Source organism: Cydia fagiglandana, chromosome 9, assembly GCF_963556715.1.
Source record: "Cydia fagiglandana chromosome 9, ilCydFagi1.1, whole genome shotgun sequence".
Taxonomy (NCBI): Eukaryota; Metazoa; Arthropoda; class Insecta; order Lepidoptera; family Tortricidae; genus Cydia; species Cydia fagiglandana.
The window spans coordinates 2836132-2856343 of record NC_085940.1 but is presented as its reverse complement, the minus strand read 5'-3'; the positions used below and the strand labels follow the sequence as shown (position 1 = coordinate 2856343).

The 20212-nt window shown below is 35.9% G+C and overlaps 1 protein-coding gene across 2 annotated transcripts in view; it reads left to right on the top strand.

Moving 5' to 3' along the window:
- LOC134667192 (uncharacterized) overlaps nt 1–20212 on the top strand; it is a 57845-nt gene that overhangs the window by 10813 nt on the left and 26820 nt on the right. For both annotated transcript variants that reach the window (XR_010098613.1, XM_063524512.1), the window contains exon 2: nt 11061–11178. Coding sequence is in view for 1 of the 2 variants with exons in the window: in XM_063524512.1 (XP_063380582.1) it covers nt 11061–11178 (118 nt within the window). In the remaining variant the exon portion in view is untranslated. The remainder of the gene's footprint in view (nt 1–11060; nt 11179–20212) is intronic.

Here is a 20212-nt window from a genome sequence, read left to right as displayed (position 1 = left end):
GAATAAGCAATTAAAACTTATCATCATACTTTACAAGAGTTTTATTACGAAGTGAGCGCATTACTCACATAAATTACTTTAATTCACTCGACACATTTCTTTCCTAATTTCACAGTATCACAAGTGATAATAAGTATAATAACCCTCGATATCTCCATAAAACTTGTGGCGAAGTCAGCGGGCCGTGCAAAAAGTTATCCCATCCCGCGATGACAAACGAGCTAGCTGCCGGCTCGAGCCACCGAAATAGCCGATTTGCTCCACCATCACTCCGAGATCCAGGCTTTATGTCGCCGATTCTCTCGGGGCTTTCATGATGTCGTTAGAAAACAAGGTAAAAGTCATTTTTCGCAGTTGATTCTTTACTAAAATATCGAATGTGGAGTCATATTTTACAGATTGTAGCGGTTTATGAAGTAAATTTTGCAAAATTTGGTAAGAAAGCGGAGTAGGTGTATGCTTCACTTTTTTGTAACGATTTTTAAAATTGCACGCTGTACGATGTCATTAGGGAACAACATAGAAGTATTTTTTTTTTGTTATCAAATCGAACGCTGAGTAATATTTTTCTGAGCTACCAATCGACGTGATTTAAGTAAATGACTGTTTTTTTAAGTCATTTTCCAAATTTGGTGCAGTAAAAAAATATTTTATGATGTCGTTACGAAACAACGTAAAAGTAATTTTTCTTTACTAAAATATTGAGCATCGATGTTATACAAATATCGAGAAACTTTTTGCTCAGCGAGTTCAGGGACAAATCGTCGCGATTTATTTGAACGGCTGTTTTTCAAGTCAATTGGGTAAAATACAAGAAAAAACATAAAAGATTTTGCAGATAATGCAAAATATTGAGTGTCGAAGTTAACTAATTATCGTAATATTTTGCCGAGTGGTTGTCACAATTTTAAATTTTAGATTGAAATTGGTTATGACAATATTGGTAAATTGTATGGACACGCCAGTATTAAATAGGGTGCTGGTGCTATCTATTATCTATCACTAACATCGGGCTTGAAGGATAATTTTAGCCTAATCTAACGTAACATCTTCGGTCATTGACTTTAAACTATTTATTTAATCTTTATTGCACAAAATATATACAACAATGTACAAATGGCACCCTTAATGCCAAATGGCATTCTCTACCAGTCAACCATAGGACCAAACAGAGATATCTACAATTGGCAAGCTATTATAAGTTAGAGCAAAAATGTCCAAAATTACCTTTGAATTACGCCTACGAGTACCTAATAAGCTATTTTGCGGTATTTTCCTATAATAAAAGTGCGTCAAAAGATAATAATCTACAAAATCACGTCGAGATATCTTCGTCACATGATAAATTGATAATCTCGAGCCATAATAACAACAAATTCGCAATGATAAGATATAACAGATAACGATAAGGTCGATAAGTTACGACTGCGACATAGCTCTTATCTTATCAGCGGGCGCAGCATGTTTCCAAATTTGTCGCCTGTCACTATGCCCATCACTTTCGCACTTACATACTTGTTAGAACGTGACAGACATGGTGATAAACGATAAAAATACGACCGTGCTAACGCCGCAGGTCTCACTATCCTGTCTAGAACTAGATACGAAATTCGCGAATTGATAACTCTCTATAACTATTGTGTGACCGGTATATAGGAAATTTCCTTTGACGTGATTAATTTGCCTTATATGAGTTAATTGTGATTGATATTATTAATTGAAGCATTAAATTAGTCCGGTCAATTATAAAGGTGTTATATTATTTTAGTTTGCATATCTAGAGCCTAAGCCTAAGAACAAAGACTAATTAAAATAACTATGTCAGTGTGTCTAGAAATTGGATCCTTGATACGTCTCAGTTACATCTCCTCATGTAATGCGGTTTTTCTAGTTAATAAAATAATTAGAAGGATAATATTTACATACATACATATTTTATTTTCTTATAAAATAATCATGATAGTCATCTAACTGCTGGTTACAGGCCGACAGGACTCACAATATCTGAACACGCACTCTAACGCCTTGACAATAGAGGCGTGTTCAGATATTTGTGAACACCTTGGCCGCTCCGATATATCTGATGGCGACTGTACTAAATGCCTTCACACTACTTAACACATACGTAGGCCACGCAGAATTAGACCAAGAAAAGTCTGCAGCGATTTTGATACCACACGCAGTGCAAGTGTTATTTTTAACGTCAAACTTTATGAAATTATGACTTATAAATAACACTTGCACTGCGTGTGATAACAAAAACGCTGCACACTTTTCTAGGCCTGACTCCATGTAGTATTTCTTCGCTAATGTATACATTACAGCTATCGTGACGTTAGATTTACTGCATTATATCTCCGTATTAATTTGCTCGAAATAGATCGTATCGATAAAATCGCATAATCCATTATAAACTTTGTAGCGAAAACTACTGACTTAGTCACGCACTGATAACTCGAAACATGCAATAAATGACTGCTATAAAGCAAAGTTCGGATTAAAAAGAACTACAGTTGCTGAGAAATGGTGATAAGATAACTGATAATAGATAACCCCATCGTAAAATATAGATAAACTTTAGTTATCTAACACATTACTTAATCTTTATAAATATTTACTGGTTAATAGGTCATCATAAAGTAATCTGATCACGCTATTTACGTTGCTGTAAAAGTTAATCAGTGATATTTAAACAAGTTCACTTTCTTATAATAAATATGTTTTTGATTTCATCATTATCTTATTTGATTAAATACTTTGAGAATATACAATTAATAATGTTCAATTCGACAGGAGGTCGATTCGACCCCTAAGTTTTTTTACGAGTAGTTTTATAATAAAACAAAGAATATCGTATAGATGCACTATAGGCAAACACTGATTGGTTTTCAGAAGAAGGCCATTGTCCACTCAAAGGTTATCTGATTATTAACCTAAAGTAATTGGCCAATTTAAGTCAGTGCATCTGCATTGTCCGACATGAAGTCTTGACAAGTCCGGTCCGTTCTTGCCAAACTTGGTCCATTCTCACCGCTTCGAGTTTACCAACTTATATTATAACTCTCGCGTTGGGTTTCTGTGCATCTTACAGCACCGTCGTGTTAGGGCTATTTAGAACACCTGGGGCAATTCTAAATTTGGAGAAACCTAGAGTTAACATCAGAATGCTTTTATAGTTGGGTAAAAGGAATGCTTTATATGTTCAGTAATCGAAGAATTACTTCTTCGTCTTACTTCAATTAAATGATCATTTAACTCAAATTGGGTAGCAAAAAAGGATGAAACAAATATTAATTTTTATGTGTTGTGAACAAAAACCGGCCAAGTGCGAGTCGGTCTCGCGTTCTAAGATTCCGTACATTACTTAATTTTTAAAAATGTATTACGTGAGTGAAATCTCTTTAAAAAATCCGTAGGAGTCGGATCAAGAACTAAGTAATAAAGTCCGACTCACGCTTGACTGTACATTTATAATAGGTTTTCCTGTCATCTATAGGTATAGACCTATTTGATGTATTTTTTTCAAAATTTTAGACCCAGTAGTTTCGGAGATAAAGGGGGGGGGGGAATGGTAATTTTTTGCCTATTCTCTTAAATTACTTCTAAACTGTTTATTCAAAAATTATAAAAAAATATATATTTGAGATCCTTACAATAAGCTCTTTCATTTGATATGTAACATGATATAGTTTAAAAAACTTTATTTTTTAATTTTCTCATTTACCCCCCAAAAGTGCCCCCTATGTTTAAAATTTAATCGCTTACGTTACATGTTCGTATTTGGGTTACAAACGTATATATGTGTACTGTACCAAATTTCAACTTAATTGGTCCAGTTCCGGAGAAAATCGGCTGTGACAGACGGACAGACAGACAGACAGACGCACGAGTGATCCTATAAGGGTTCCGTTTTTTCCTTTTGAGGTACGGAAACCTAAAAATTGAACTACATATGTATAAAAACCAGAGTGACCAACTGTCCAAAAACTTATTTAAAAATAAAGATATGGATACATTTTTGTGGTTTTTATTATACATTCATTTTTTATTCACAACAAATAGAAATTAATATTTGTTTCAACTTTTTTCTACCCAATTTGAGTGTCCCACTGCTGAGTAAAAGGCACATAAAACCTCTGCCCTGATCTAACATAATTTTTCCATAAATATTAGCTTTCTTTACACCGCTGAAGCTACAAGCGTATAATATTGGCTGCGTTGTACGCTTACCACCAAGCGTTGTTTTTCGAAATCAGAAAACTAAAAATAAACGTAAAAAAAACATTAGCAATTCAAACGTGATACTTCTTATCTTGAGTTGTAAATATTGGCGCAACTCCACGTGGTCTACACCTAGCTAGTTACATATACATATTAGTATATTACTGACTGTCGCAACCTTCACGTTATTATATTTTACTGTTTATTTTTTTAACCGCTTCAGTAAAGCGTGGTATAAACGATTTGGAGCTAGTACATTAAATACGACAAGAACAAGACATACAATATGTTTCAAGATATTACCTACGAATTACACCATGCTGGAGCTTACCTAAACTCCTAAAACTAAAGGCTTTTAATTACATTTATCATTCTATTAGGCACACTCACTCATAGGTACTTGCTTTTGTACCAGTTTTGTAGTAAAACGAAAGTTCGAGCAATCGGTTGTCATTTTAGTACGTAATATAAAATACGTACGTGTGTAATATACGTAATATTAAAACAAGGAAACAAGTCTAACCTCTTCTGTTTGATCAGGAAAATAATTTTACAGAAATAAAATGGAGAATTTTTCGAACTGCAATCGTAAACAAATAAATCTCTTACTGGATGGATAAATTTTAAACGTGCAGCGGGGAATACCGCGATCCAATTCGCACGTTGCAAAACAAACAGAAATCAGGGGATATTAATCCACTAATAAGCGTCTTATCTCTGAATCAAAGTAAGTGGATTAACGGGATAATTACATAGTGATCACTTGATCAGTGAAACAAGTGGCATCTGTATTCGTAAACCTGTAAATTGAGTTGCCAATAGGTATGCATCACTGACCATGAGTGTGAATGGAATCATTCTGGAAAATCCTTCAGTCAACATTGAAGGTTTTACTACAAAGTTATTTTCATAGGAATAGTCATATTAATAGAATTGTCTATTGATGTATATAAAGGCCTTAACAAACGTGTCTTAAAGTTTGAAACAGGCCGCTAGTTATTAATTTAATACCGTAAGTATACCTAGCTATCTTCGCTATTAACATTAATAGCGAAGATAGTTGTTATGAAATACATGAGCTATTTTCATAATCTTTTTCTACCTAACCGTGTTAGTTAAAATATAATTAAACCTGGGTTTATCCATAATTAAATCTGAATTATCGTTCTTTAGCAACGAGGAAGCTCTATTAGGTACATTGTTCATCTTTAACTAGTCCTAAATACTTTTTATAATCAAGGAAGAACTTCAATTCAGGCACGTTCGTTTAATCAAAATACATAGATAGAAATTATTGTATTAATAATTTAGCTTGTGTTTGTTTATTTTGCACCTGCACTTATGAAACTGATTCCTCCGTAAGTGTTAATGAATGAATGACATTACAAATTCACGAGCGGGCCAAAACTAGCTACATTGCAAAAATAATGTTTACAATCTATCATCAATAAACTATGATTATTGAATCGACCGCGTGTCAAGGCGAGACTTCTAAGGCATCTTAACAATTCCACAGTTAATTGGTGGTTCTATATCTACGAGAACGAATTGGCCCTCGATCATGCTTCGATTGGATGACAATGTGTGTCTTGAGTATTCCAATTTGAATAAAATTCTCGAACACCACTGTTATATGACCTCTAGCTTTATAACAACTATGCTATAAAGCAGAACGCACTTATAGTGCTTCGTTGAAGCCATAGGATTCTGTAAGCGATAGCAATGTTTTCCCCGTGCCGACGCAAGCGCCTCTCACACATGCAAAAACATCGTACGATGCCAGCCAACCAATGGCAGCGCGCCGTCAGGTGGGCTCGGCTCCCCACCATCCATGTTGACGGAATGCATGGTTCTTAGAACGGCACTGTTAAAAATAACTACCTGTTTAACAGGACACACACGATGTTGGCGATTATTCGAGGCCAAGATATAATAGCGCATTCCGCATTTCACATTTACACGTATGAAATAGTTTTAGTTTCACGTTTCAAATAGTATTAGTATTTTTTCTGACTTTGGGGATCTTTTACAACTCCAAATTTAAGGGGCTACCCCACGCCAATGACCTTCGATCTGAATTCCTTAGTTTTCAAATGTTTTTTGTAGCTTATTATATTAACAGCAACGGCTTTATGCAATATAGTATCCCATATTTACTTCATAGTTCATTGTCTTCGAGATATTTGGCATGAAAGTTGAACAATTTTAGGCAAAAAAACTGGTTTTCTGGCCATAACTTTTGTGTTAATTAGTTTAGAATTAAAACCTTGGACACGTTTTTCGGGACGTCAAAGACGAACCCAAATATGTAGATTTCGTACATGTAAGATCCTACATTGCAAACTAGATACAAAAAAAGTGTATTTTAGACAAAGTTTAAAAAAATCATAAAAAAATAAGTAATATTTTTTTCCAAAATCCGGTGGACAAAACCGGAGATAAAAGATTGTAAAACCGACAGCCATTTGTCTTATAATTCTATCTGTAGTGCAAAAAAAGGAGATACGATTCAAAACTTGTCAAAAATCGATGAAAACCTCAGGTAGCCCCTTAATGTATTATAATTTATAAACTGTAGCGACTTATTATTTCTGTTATATTATTTTTAAATAAGTAAATAATTACTAATTACAACTAAACAACCATTGTATATTTAATCTGTTTTGCATACATTTAACATCATTATCAGTTAAGTGACGGCCGCTAACAACTCGTTAAATAAATAATGGTAGACCCAAAATTTATTAATTTATTTGTCATTTCTGATGAAATTCTTTGACATTTATAAGTTTTATGACCCCCCGCGAACCTGTTACAAATCGAATAAGTTCATGAATCCTCCGACAAGTCCGCATATCTCCGCGATCCCATCACGTGTGTGTGAACAGCTGATCGCGCGTGCGCGTTGCGTGACAGATGACTGGCTGCGCCGGCGCCTGCTTATTCTTGTTGTTCGCGTGCAGTCAAGCGCTTGCGAAGTTTTTACCTTGGGAGATTGGTGACAATGACAACTATATGAGTAAAGGGGGGGAGGGAGGGGGTCAACAAAATGTGACATATTGTGACATGGGGGAGGGGGGTGACAAACTTTGTGACGTCACTTTAACTTCATCAGTAACCGAAAATTTATTCAAATTATTTTATTCGCTGTACATTTAAATAACAAGTTTTTAAAACGATAATCGTTTTTATTCGTTTCATTTTCTTTCCTAAGCAGGTTTGGGTTATAAAATTACTAATATTTATATCGTCAAAAATATTTTGATAAAATATTAATAATACTTGGGTACTTACTTAATTCGATTTGGCGATTTCGTAGAAAAAAATGTGACGTCACACTAGGGGGGAGGGGTTTGCCAAATGTGACCAAGTGTGACAAGGAGGGGGGAGGGGTCAAAAAACCTAGAAATTCGTGTGACGTAATTAATGGATGACCCCAAAGTGTCATTCTATGGAACTTGCTTACTATGTAAACAAAAGTCACTAGTAAATTCATCATTAAGAGACAATTTCAGGATGGCGGTTTGTTTACATAGTTAGCAAGTTCCAGAGAATGACACTTTAGTAGAAAATGTTTTTTTACGAGGGTGTAAAGTTGCTCAAAGGGATTCAAAGCCCGAAACTTTGCTACTGAGTGTTACACAAAAAATTTCACTATACCAACGTGAAGAACATTCTAGCAGTAAAAATCTTTACAATGAACAGGGTGTTTGGTACATCGTTTGCCAAATTAAAACGGCAGATAGATTGAGTCATTTGCTATCTTCTCAGATCTAGGAATTTTTAATTTGGCGCACGTTTTGTTTTTCACTTCTATGCCAGTTTTTCGTAAATTACAAATGTTTACTTGCATAGTAGTAAAAAAAATCATGGCCAGTTTTGTTTTTCTAGGCATGAGAAGATAGCAAATGACTCAACCTATCTGCCGTTTTAATTTGGCAACCGATTTACCAAACACCCTGCATAATATTTACAATTTAAAATCATCACTTAATAGTCCTAAAGCCAATGTGGGGAAACAACTCAAAAGCATAAAATCCCTTTGCCACTCTAGAGGATAAAATGCAGCTTTGAAGAATAAAGCGAGCCTTTCCAGGCTGCTGTGGAGAAAACGATCTTAATATACTGCATTGACTGAGATTGAGTTCGTTGCGTTTCCTCGAACGCACGAGCAACTAGAACATGTAGGATAACCAGTCTAACTGGTATCAAGGTCCCTAACAGTTATGCTTGAACCAGGTTCACTCTTATATTGGTTCACTTGAGACAAATGCTTGGTAAAGCGATAAAGAATGATCGCTTCACTCTCCAGAGATACGAAACATTCGTCAACACCATGATTGTTCTTGATAAGGACGTGATCTTTTACTATTTCGTTTAGTTTGCATGACTTATCTTTATCTAATTAAAAACACGTATCTTGTTTGTATTCAGAAGGTTAATTAATGGCGATAAGTGTTGTTAACTACCTCTCTGTCATTTAGTTGGAAACGACTTTTTGAAGCCATATTTCCGATCTTCTGGTTTCTAGAAATTAACTTTGTTTTTTGTCAGTATGTGACATCTAAATTGCCCACATTAGAATGATCAGGGACCGGCGCACCCGATGCCCTATGCTGGATTCAAACCGGTGCAGGTGTGGTAAGGCATATATTTTACTTCAGTAATTAATGACGTAGGTACCTACATATATCTCAAATAAGTAGTTAAAAACATAGGTTACATGTATCATAAAATGTCCAAAATATTCACACTTATGGTTATTAAACAAAGGGGTTTTTAACTGTCTCGAGTTTCCTTTGAATACATTCTCAATATAACATTTTCATTATTTCACTAAAATGCTATTTTGATATTAACCTTGAAATTAACGATACTGCGTAAATATTCGTATTTGCCCCACCTCCAGAAGTCATCTGGATATGTGCCCACGTGAATCCATTTAAAACTGTGCGCGTCATACGAAAGTCATCTTTTTCTAAATTAAAACGGCGTATGTCTTTATGATATGACATTCTATTTAACATAGTTACATATTTCGTAAAATGTCCAAAAATATGCAGATATTAATTAAATTATAATTAAACATTTGGGGTCCTAAAGCGCCCCTAGGTTATTCATTATTCAACTCTCTCATCTTTATATATAGGTATATTCATGTATTCAAGAAATTAAATTAAACGATCGTTTATTTTCTTAGATATTTAGAACCAAAGATCTTCTTAACTAAGTACTTAATAAAGCCCCACCTCCAAAAGTCGTCGGGAGATGCGCCCACGCAAATTCATTTAAAGCTGTGCGCGTCATACGAAAGTCATATATATCATCCTATAGTCAACCAGAACAAAAACGACGTATGTCCTTATGAGATTTTATATGGGTCATCACAATCCTTTTTTAACTTGTGAATTTTCATGTTATATCTACTCAGAATTACGAGCTTTTTCGATCCTAAGTAATAGGAGAAAAAATAGTCACAAAATTTTATATAAGTACATTTTTCTTCCTTTACTGTCATACAAAAATTGTAGGTGAAGCTAAAAATCTTAGGATATTTTCTTTTTCCTATTAGTATGCAAAGAGCTCGTGATTCTGAGTACCTAGGTGCCTGCTCAGTAATAAATAAATAAATAAATAAATAAATAAATAAATAAATAAATATTATAGGACATTCTTACACAGATTGACTAAGTCCCACAGTAAGCTCAAGAAGGCTTGTGTTGTGGGTACTCAGACAACGATATAATATATATAATATACAAATACTTAAATACATAGAAAACACCCATGACTCAGGAACAAATATCTGTATCATCATACAAATAAATGCCCTTACTGGGATTCGAACCCAGGACCATCGGCTTCGCAGGCAGGGTCACTACCCACTAGGCCAGACCGGTCGTCAAAGTAATAGTAATAAGTTACTAATTACATAGCAATTCCCAAGTCTGTAAAAGTGTAATATACAACTTTGAATGAAATGACCCATATTAGTTATTATAACATATGACTTTTTAAAGCAAGATGGTGGAGTTGACGCATACAGTGTTTGATTGTTCTGTTTACGTGTTAGCCGAGTGCGCTCTAATGCGCATTTTCGTTATGTAAACAATTTTTTCATAATAGAAAATTAATTTGGATCGATGGTGTATTGTTTTAAAATTTTCCGTTAGGAGCCTGATTTTACAAATTGATAAGGTTTTGATCTTATTTTGATACGACCTTGATGATCGCTCCAGCTAAATGAAGTGAAAGTCGTGCGTGAGATGTGTAGTGCCAAACCAAGGTAGTATCAAAACCATACCAAATTCTAAAATAGAATCGTCCTGGTTTTCTATGCGCTGCATCTTGGGCCTTTCTGAATGACTTTTTTAGGTTTTTAGTTTTATGGCTCCTCTACACTACACGATGGGCCAGCGCCGGCCACTCCAAGGGACGCATTTATACGCTAGAAGGAACAAGTGATATTGCTATCTCATTCTACCGCATGGCTGCGTCCCTTGGAGTGGCCGGCGCTGGTCCATCGTGTAGAGGAGGCCATTACACCTTTTTAGGTTTATTTCTAAAATTGTGTACACGTATTCGAAACCTGTTGCGTTATTTTGGTTGCGCTCTATAGGAAGTGGCAGGAGATAGGTAAACCTACCTAAATAAATATTTAGGTACGTCCAGAATCTCGACACATTTGGTGAATATGACTTTTTAACTCGCCAGAAGTCTGCCAGATTCATGCCGCGGCCAGTCGCGGGGCGAGGTAATGGGAGTCGGAGCGGGGCGGTGCGTGGCCGTTCTGTATGATACGAGTAATACTATTACTTATTTTGTGCTCTTGTCCGCAGGAGCCAATGAAAACTGCAACAAAGACATGCTGCAGCGATGCGCCATGGACCTGCCTGTGCTAAACTCACCGGAGATCTCCTTCGCCTTAACCAGGGAAGAACTAGACAAGAGTTGCATGTAAGTTCTTTCAAAAATACTGCAATCTGGAACTTCTGTTGCCTCTTAAAAGGGGTCGTAAAGGATGACTCGCGTTAGACCGAGCCGTGTCTGGGCCGGAGCTTCCAGCGCTTACTTGACTATGACATGACAGGCGATCACGTGATGATTTCCATAAAAAACGACGCGCCCGTGTAACGCGAGTCATTATTAATGCCAGAAAATTAGAAGGAAACAGAACGGAAATTCACGACCCAAGGCAGTAATTTTTTCATTTTAAAATTTATTCTAAGCACAACATATATTATCCCTTGCCTACAAATGACCATTTTAATAGTATTTTATACAATCGTGATATAATAAAGAGCTTTTCAGTCGAGTACCGTGTTTAGGCAACGAAGCTTGCTGAGTTGCCTAAGTCAGGTACGAGATTGAAAAGCTTGATTATATCACTATTGTATACAATACTTTTTCTACGAGCCAACAAAAATAATACTTTAAACAAGAATCATACAAACAAACCAAACCAAAAGTATACACAGCTAAGATACGCAAGCAGCCGCGATACCTTCATACTGGTACGCGCCCCCGCCGCCGCGCCCGGCGCGTTGGTCAACAACACCTTCTCGTAACCCATGAGGCCCTGGTACTTGCTCCGCGCTAACTTAAATTTTTAGACAGTTGTTTTCTAGATTTTGGCCACCGTAGCCTATGGAGACTAACAAGCAATACTAAGTGGTTTTCGTAGTCTATGGATGTTGCTATTTTAAGGGTGTCACATGCACGTTTCTGACTTATGTTTCTACTATACAAGCTAAAATAAATAATTAATTTGAACTTTGGTTTTGTTTTGTCCTGTTGATCGCGGAGAGCTGTGATTGGTCAATTTCATTATAGTTGACTAAACTGTATCGTAATGAATATTATAGTTGAGTTGAGAGCCCATACATTAAAAATACCCAATTGAAGTTTGGTATAAGAAATCTTAATTCAAGAATTATAGTCGACGAGTAGGAAAAATACATAATATATCAAACTTACATATTATGCTCGTCAATGGACCGTTGTAAACTTGAAGCAAAATCTGTATCTCCATACGAACGCCTGCAAGGAAAATCATAGCGTTCCCGGCAACCGACACTTTATGTTATCCGCCGCTTCCAAGATATCTAGGCGTAAAGTAAATAGTCGACTAGATTAACTTACTCAACGAAGTGAATAAATTGCTTTGTAAATAGACTGAAAGACTGCAGGCCTATTATGGATAGCTTTATCCACGTTGACAAAATATCCGTCACTTTTTAACGGAGCGCGATTGAAAGTCACGGATACCGCGTTTTATCACGCTGTCGCTCGGCGCTGTCGCGTAGACAAGAGCGACCGTCATATCCGTACTGAAAATAAAATTGTTGGTTTGTTGGTTGTTGGAGTTAACAGATGTAGTACATAGTTATTTTCCATCGCACTTTCACGGAAACTTACGAACGTGTCTTGCTATTTCAGTCAGTCTCGTACAAAAAGTACTGACATTGACTGAACTAGCATGACAAATACGAACGTTGCCGAGAAAATATGATTATTATATGTGGCCGAATAGATTCGGGACTAGGGTTACCAGATGACAGGAATTTTCCTGACATGTCAGGAATTTTTGCCTTTTGTCAGGAATGGGGACGGAACACGAAAATGTCAGGAATTTTTTGAATTGATAGACTTTTTATAAAGTACCTTTTTATACACTTAAATTAATCCAAAAAACATTGTAAAAAAAGTATGAATGAATGAATGAATTAACAAATCTTTACTCAAGCATACATACAACATAGATGTTTTAGATTGCATTTGCAAAGATAACAAAATCGATAACGGCTAGCAACCCACCCCCTCGGGCGTCGTCAAAAATATGACTGCCAGGAAAAATATTTGCAAATCAGGAATTTTGTCAGGAACTTCTAAATTTGTATCTGGTAACCCTATTCGGGACTCTTCTGTTTCCGAACAGACTAGCCGTGAAATGTAGCCGGGTATCAAGTTACTCAACTGCACAGCAAACAAATTGCTTTGTAAATACAGCGAGCTGCAGCACAGATTGCTGAATTATGCATGCATTTAATTGCAGATAATCGATGAATGGTGCCTGAAAATAAAACTGTTCAGTGTTGCCAACTCGGATTTTGATAAAATGCTAGACTAATGTCTAGATTATGCCAAAATTATGACAAAGTTTTTTGAAATACCTATTCTAAAAAAATGCTAAAATATCACTTGAAATTAATAGACACTAAAAATACAAAAAGAAAATCAAATTTGTCGCCTTTTTCTACTGACAAGATCTGCTTGACTTTATATAGTCCGTCGACGTCCATCCGTCCACAAAAGTCAAAATTCATATGAAAATATGAACCACATAAGGCGATAGCGCATATTGTTGCTGCCAAGTTGGTGCAAACTAGGCTTAGACTAAATTATGCTAAAAAATATGCCAGATGCTAAATGGAAAATGTTGGTGCCAAAGCCAGTGAAATTATGCCAGATCTGGCATCATTTATGCCAAGTTGGCAACACTGAAACTGTTGGTGCAATTTACAACAGCGATGTAAATATCAACGTATCGAATTGTGATTTTAGCAAGCGTGAACTTGTATACGTAGACATGACTACATTATCACTACGCCTTATAAAACAAAGTCCCCAGCCGAATCTGTCTGTTTGTGTGTTTGTTTGTACGTGATAAACTCAAAAACTGCTGAATGGATTTTCATGCGGTTTTAACGGGATCCTATCTCATCGCATAATAATTGATTGTCATAATGCAATGCCACGCATAAATCTCTTTTTGCATATTTTTTCTCCAGCTGAAACAGGAAGTATTTTCCAAAATATTTTGCATAGGTTGTATAGAACCACCAAAAACATAAATGTAAAAAAGGAGAGCCAAGTTCAATACAAAAATTATGCTTGGCTGTGGGGCTCGCCGCAAAAAGAATGGAGATCTAAATGAGTGCCACTGCCAAGTTCTATGCAAAATCCAAATATGTATTTATAGGAACAAAATAACATTATAAACAAGTATTAAACTCTATTTCTTTGCTTTATTGGATACCTATAACAATTGCTGTTATTTAAAAAAATGTGAGATCTTAAAGTAGGTTAGATTTGACTTGGCCAGTTTTCATTATATCAAAAATAACAGCAATTGTTATAGGTATCCAATAAAACAAAGAAATAGAGTTTAATACTTGTTTATAATGTTATTTTGTTCCTATAAATACATATTTGGATTTTGCATAGAACTTGGCAGTGGCACTCATTTAGATCTCCATTCTTTTTGCGGCGAGCCCCACAGCCAAGCATAATTTTTGTATTGAACTTGGCTCTCCTTTTTTACATTTATGTTTTTGGTGGGATATCAATACTTTTTGTAAAGAAAACTAGGCAGGTATTGAGATTTAATGTTTTTTCTTGTGTTTCCGCTGTATGGTTTTTACTTCTGTTCTTTGTATAATTATGTGGTACCGCGCGCCGCCGACGACACACCGTTGGCCGGTTGTTTAGAGCGTATTACAAGTTTTTTGTATGGGGACACCACTTATTTTTTGACTAAACTTTATTTTAATATACCAAATATAATAATACATATATTGGGGTAGTTTCAAATATCTGCTTGTAACGGTTCCAACGCTACAATAAAAAAATATTTTTTTGTATGGGGACCCCCCCTATTTTTTAACTTTTTTTTATTTTTAGATTTTTTCCTACGCTTACACACAATAACCGAGCTGGATTCCAAATTTCATCCTTCTAGGTCATCTGGAAGTAGGTTAGGTTTAGGTACTTATATGTCAGTCCCAATAAAAAATGGTTTTTTTGTATGGGGACCCCCCCTATTTTTAAACTTTATTTTATTTTTAGATTTTTTCCTACGGTTACACACAATAACCGAGCTGGATTCCAAATTTAATCCTTCTAGGTCATCTGGAAGTAGGTTAGGTTTAGGTACTTATATGTCAGTCCCAATAAAAAATGGTTTTTTTGTATGGGGACCCCCCCCTATTTTTTTACTTTATTTTATTTTTAGATTTTTTCCTACGGTTACACACAATAACCAAGCTGGATTCCAAATTTCATCCTTCTAGGTCATCTGGAAGTAGGTTAGGTTTAGGTACTATAAGTCATAAGTCAGTCTTAAAATTTACGACTTTTTGACCTTCATACCTTTATATCCGTTTGAGCTAGCTTCATGAAATTTGGGCTTCTAGATATCCTTATGGATATAATTAAACACACGTAGTTTTATGTGTTTACGTCAAAGATGTTTTGAGTTATAGAAGGGTCAAAAGTGGCACCAAGTGGTTCGTGTAATATTACACTTGGCGCTGGCTAGCCAGTTCCTTTGCTTGAACTTGGCTTGACACGCTGCCGCGTGTCTAGATGGCTAGCCAGTTCCTTTGCTTGAACTTGGCTTGACACGCTGCCGCGTGTCTAGATAGGGTAGGTTAGGTTAGGTTTGTGTTATAATTTTTCAGAAATGTTAATATTTCCAGCACAATAACAATTATGCGAAATGAGTTTTATGCGTAACATTACATTAGGACAATCAATTATTATGCTACCCAATATGGACCCGGTTTTAACCTATCGATAGACTCATTCATCAGCGATGGGTACAAGATAAGCTACTGAATGTGGTAAAGAATTCAGTAATTTGCTACATCTATAGGTATAGCAGTTAGAGCTACGGTGGTTAACATACATATGTACAGTCGACGTCAAAAATACGTTTACACTTTTGTACCTTACTCCTTGTAATAACTAATAAGGCAAAAAGTGTAAACATATCTTTGACGTCGACTGTATAATTACCATCATGTATAATTACATGTATAATTACCATCATGTGATTTTATACTATCACGAACCGCGATTGTTGAGCCATTTAGGGTCTTAGCACTAGCTGAGAAGGTTAGGTACGAGATACGCTACTGAACGTGGTAAAGAATTTGCCAATTTGCCATACCTATATCGGTTAGTGTTTAACACATTAGATTTTTAAAACTATTAAGTTTCCCTTTGTAATCATGTAAAATTTTGTGAGCACACACTGTTCAAATTATGCATGTACAGTCAGCAGCAGAAGTCGCTATACACTCTAGGTGCTCAAAGAGAGGTAAACGTTTAAACTGTCAAAAAGTTGTTGACTGTCATGGTAGTATTTACTTGTGAGCGCTCAATGTGTCACAAATATGTTAACAGTCGCTATTCATTAATTTCTACACTTACAACAAGTCATTGATACCTTAGCTGTCAAAAAACCAATGGTATCTAAGCGGTCAACGTGTCAAATATATCTGAACAATATGGAAAAATAGACTTTAAAGCATACAAGTATGGTCGAATATTGAATAAAAGATAGCCATGCTAATTTCAGGTTTGCGTTTTGACAATCATCGAAAGCAGTACAGTCTTGTCATCACATACATCTATCTCACGTTTTGCCCTTCAACCATTTGACAGGAGCCTCTCGGTCAACTTACTGCAAACTATTTCTTTTAACAGAATCGTCAAGACGAATGACACATTGAATGACACATAGCAAAAGCTAACTGAAGCCGAATTTAGAGCCAATTGTCAAGGCACGTCGTGGTCTCAGTAACAGGCGTTTGCTTTTCAAAGCAGAGACCGCGGGTTCAAATCTCAGTCGTACGCACCTAGAGATTACACAGCTTTTTGTTTTTTTTTTGGGTTTCATTTCTATTATTAATGTGTGTCTTCTGGTTTTATGTTAATTTCGCATTAGTTTATATAATTTTAGAAGATAATGTCACATGTAGCGTAGGTATGTACGACTTTCTATCAGGACGTTGTAGGTTTGAACCCGCAGTGGGCGTTACTTAGATTACTCCTGTGCGGAATGCCATTTGATATTTACTACTCAAAAATCACGTTTGTTGTATGGGAGCCCCACTTTAATCTTAATTTTATTCTGTTTTTAGTATTTCTTGTTACTTATTATAGCGGCAACAGAAATACATAATTTGTGAGAATTTTAACTGTCTAGCTATCACGGTTCCTGAGATACAGCCTGGTGACAGACGGACGGACGGACGGATGGATGGACAGACGGACGGACAGCAGAGTCTTAGTAATAGGGTCCCGTTTTACCCTTTGGGTACGGAACCCTAAAAATGCTGGTCTCTTCGAAAACTGACTAAATTAAATTAAAGGATATGAAAACAATGCATTTTATTAATTTCAGACATCATGTTTCATAGTAACATTTATTGCTTAAGACCTACACAATCGATATCTAAATAGAAATAGTCTTAGTTTTATTTTTCAAAACGTTCGGGGTTCGATTCCCGAGCTGAGTACACATTTTTTTTAATGTATGAATGCAGTTTTTCGTGTTACTAAAATCGATGACATGATTCCTAAGAAGAGATCGGTGTATATCTTATAGTATCAGATTTTCCCATACTGGCCGATCTAAATGGGCCACCCTGTATAGTATATTTTAGTACAATAAGTGGGCTAAATAAATATATTAACATAGGTATATAATAACTATGATCAACGGTTTGGAAGAACCCGCATATGACAGTTAAAATAAAAAAAACCGATCATTCTAGTAGAACCTACTTATTTATTGAATAAGTTTGACACTTAACGATAAAATACTTCTTTAAGAAAGGAGGTGTCAATTCGTAGTGCTACAGTATTTATTTTAAAGTTAAACAGATAAAATGTTGATGCTTAGTTACCATTGAAATAACAACTGCTTAGCAACTGGTGGCACCCTGGCTGCTGACGTACGTGATTGGCAGTGCGTGTAGGTATTAATGACAGCAGCTTGAATTTGATTGCTTAGTTACCACTGACTTTTTAACCGTTATTGTCATTGTGATTAAATAAGGGTGTATGTGTTAAAGAAAAACTCAGAAGTTAAGGTATTTGTGACGAACTGAAAGCCTACGTGAAAATTACATCTTAGATGTCCTTATTTTTGTGACGATTGAAGTGTATATGTTTTCTTGGACACCTTGCCCGCTCAGGTATATCTGCTGCTGACTGTACCGCATTTGATTGCAGTTAATTGATTCGTAGCGCTTGAAAATAATACTGCAGCTGCAGTTTACAATGACGTAAATATCGTATTAACAAATCGAAGTCACAGAATAAATAATAGTACTAGGTACAGAAGACTCACTCTCTAAAAAAACGCGTCTGTTACGATCAGGACAGATATGGCCGCTAGGTGGCGACAGCGCCACGCGCGGCTTATGGCAAACCCCAAAATTGGGGTTGAACGGATGTACTTTTAGCTACCTGAACAAAGCGACGAAAACGCGAAATGAGACAGACACGCCTGTCGAAGTGTGATTTTAGTGGGCGGTAGGGTACGTGTTATAATCATGACTACGTGTAGGTTAGTTATTTGACGGCATTGGGTAAAATTGGGTGCCTACTTTGCTCCCTACTGGGTAATCGTGCTCTAAAAATGTTTATATGTGAAAACTATAAACTATATCAAAACCTTATTTAAGTGTAATCTACTTTGAATCGGCATATATATCAACATACCTAAGGGTCTACACCTACAGTATGGGGATCTTCAATAAAGAAATGTACAGGTGTTAAAGGGTCGACAAACGTACATGTAACACCTCTGGAGCACAAAACAGATAGGTACAGAAGTCAATCACATGTATGTACTTTACTTTTCATACCTACGATCGGCGGTCGCTCTAGGGTTGCAAACTATGGTTTATGCACAAAAACTATCGTGGTAGTGGCACTCGAATCTATCGTATCGTATCTCGTATCTAGTTGTTTGATTTATTGTTGAGGATGAAACGGGAAGAATGGAAATATAAATTAATAATAACATTAATAACTCAAATAGGTATTTTAATTCTAATGTCATAGTTATATTACAAATTTGCCACAGAGAATATCTTGCGATGATTTCGAGATTGGCGAAATGCACGATTATTATATTTTAAGTGTAATAAATTCGCATTCTCATTAACCTACAATGTAATAAATTCGCATTCGCATTCTCTCTGAAACCACTGGTAGCTTAAAAAACGACAATTCACCGTTTAATGTTGAATTTAAACAACCGTCAACTGTACAGTTATGAATAACTTTTTTTTTGTTTCTCCATTACTGCACAAAAAAGTTCACAGACGCGTGTCTTAAGCGGATGGCACTCGCGCTCGCACTGGTCCCAACTGGTCCGAGATATCGTGTCCGTGAGCAGCGTCTATGTGTGCGTTGCTCGAGCGCACTTTGTATGTAGATTGATTTCTGTACCTATCTGTTTTGTGTCTGGAGTTTCAGGCGTCCAAAGGGTTGCTTAGCATATGCTTGTTTGCCATCGACGTCGTATAAAAAAAAATGTTCCTAGAATCGATAATTAATGGGACAAAAAGGTTTTTGTGTATCGATCGCGTACCGCAAGCCGTGGTGTGGGAGAAAACCCCAAAAACGTTACGCGGTCATGACCGCAGGTGTAGGTACGTAAGTATGTAATTAATTATTGAATGCGGGCAACTTGCGAATGGATATATTGCAAAGATTATTAAAGGGACTGCCTTAATGCAGTTTATAGTATAACATTCAAATCAATGATTTATTAATAATACTTACGTCCTCTCGCACCGATTGATGGTCCCTATGACAGATTTTTATTTAATCAACGTTTCGCCTTTTTTTTACATAGCTTAATAGTTTATGAAATAAACTATAAAACCAAGTTTTTATTGAAATTTAATTGGTTAATTTTCATCACAAAACTGTCAGTGATTTATTTATTTATTTATTTAAACTTTATTGCACAAAAGAAAACTTATCGTACAAAAGGCGGACTTAATGCCAAAAGCATTCTCTACCAGTCAACCTTAGTGATTACATTTTCTTAACAACTCACGCTAATTGGGTACTATTTTCTGAAAACTCCCTTATTTACACGAGTAAAATTACTTAATAAGTGTTCCGTGAACAAAGTTTTGAAGTACGGAACATTAAAAATCGCAATTGACACTTAAAACTG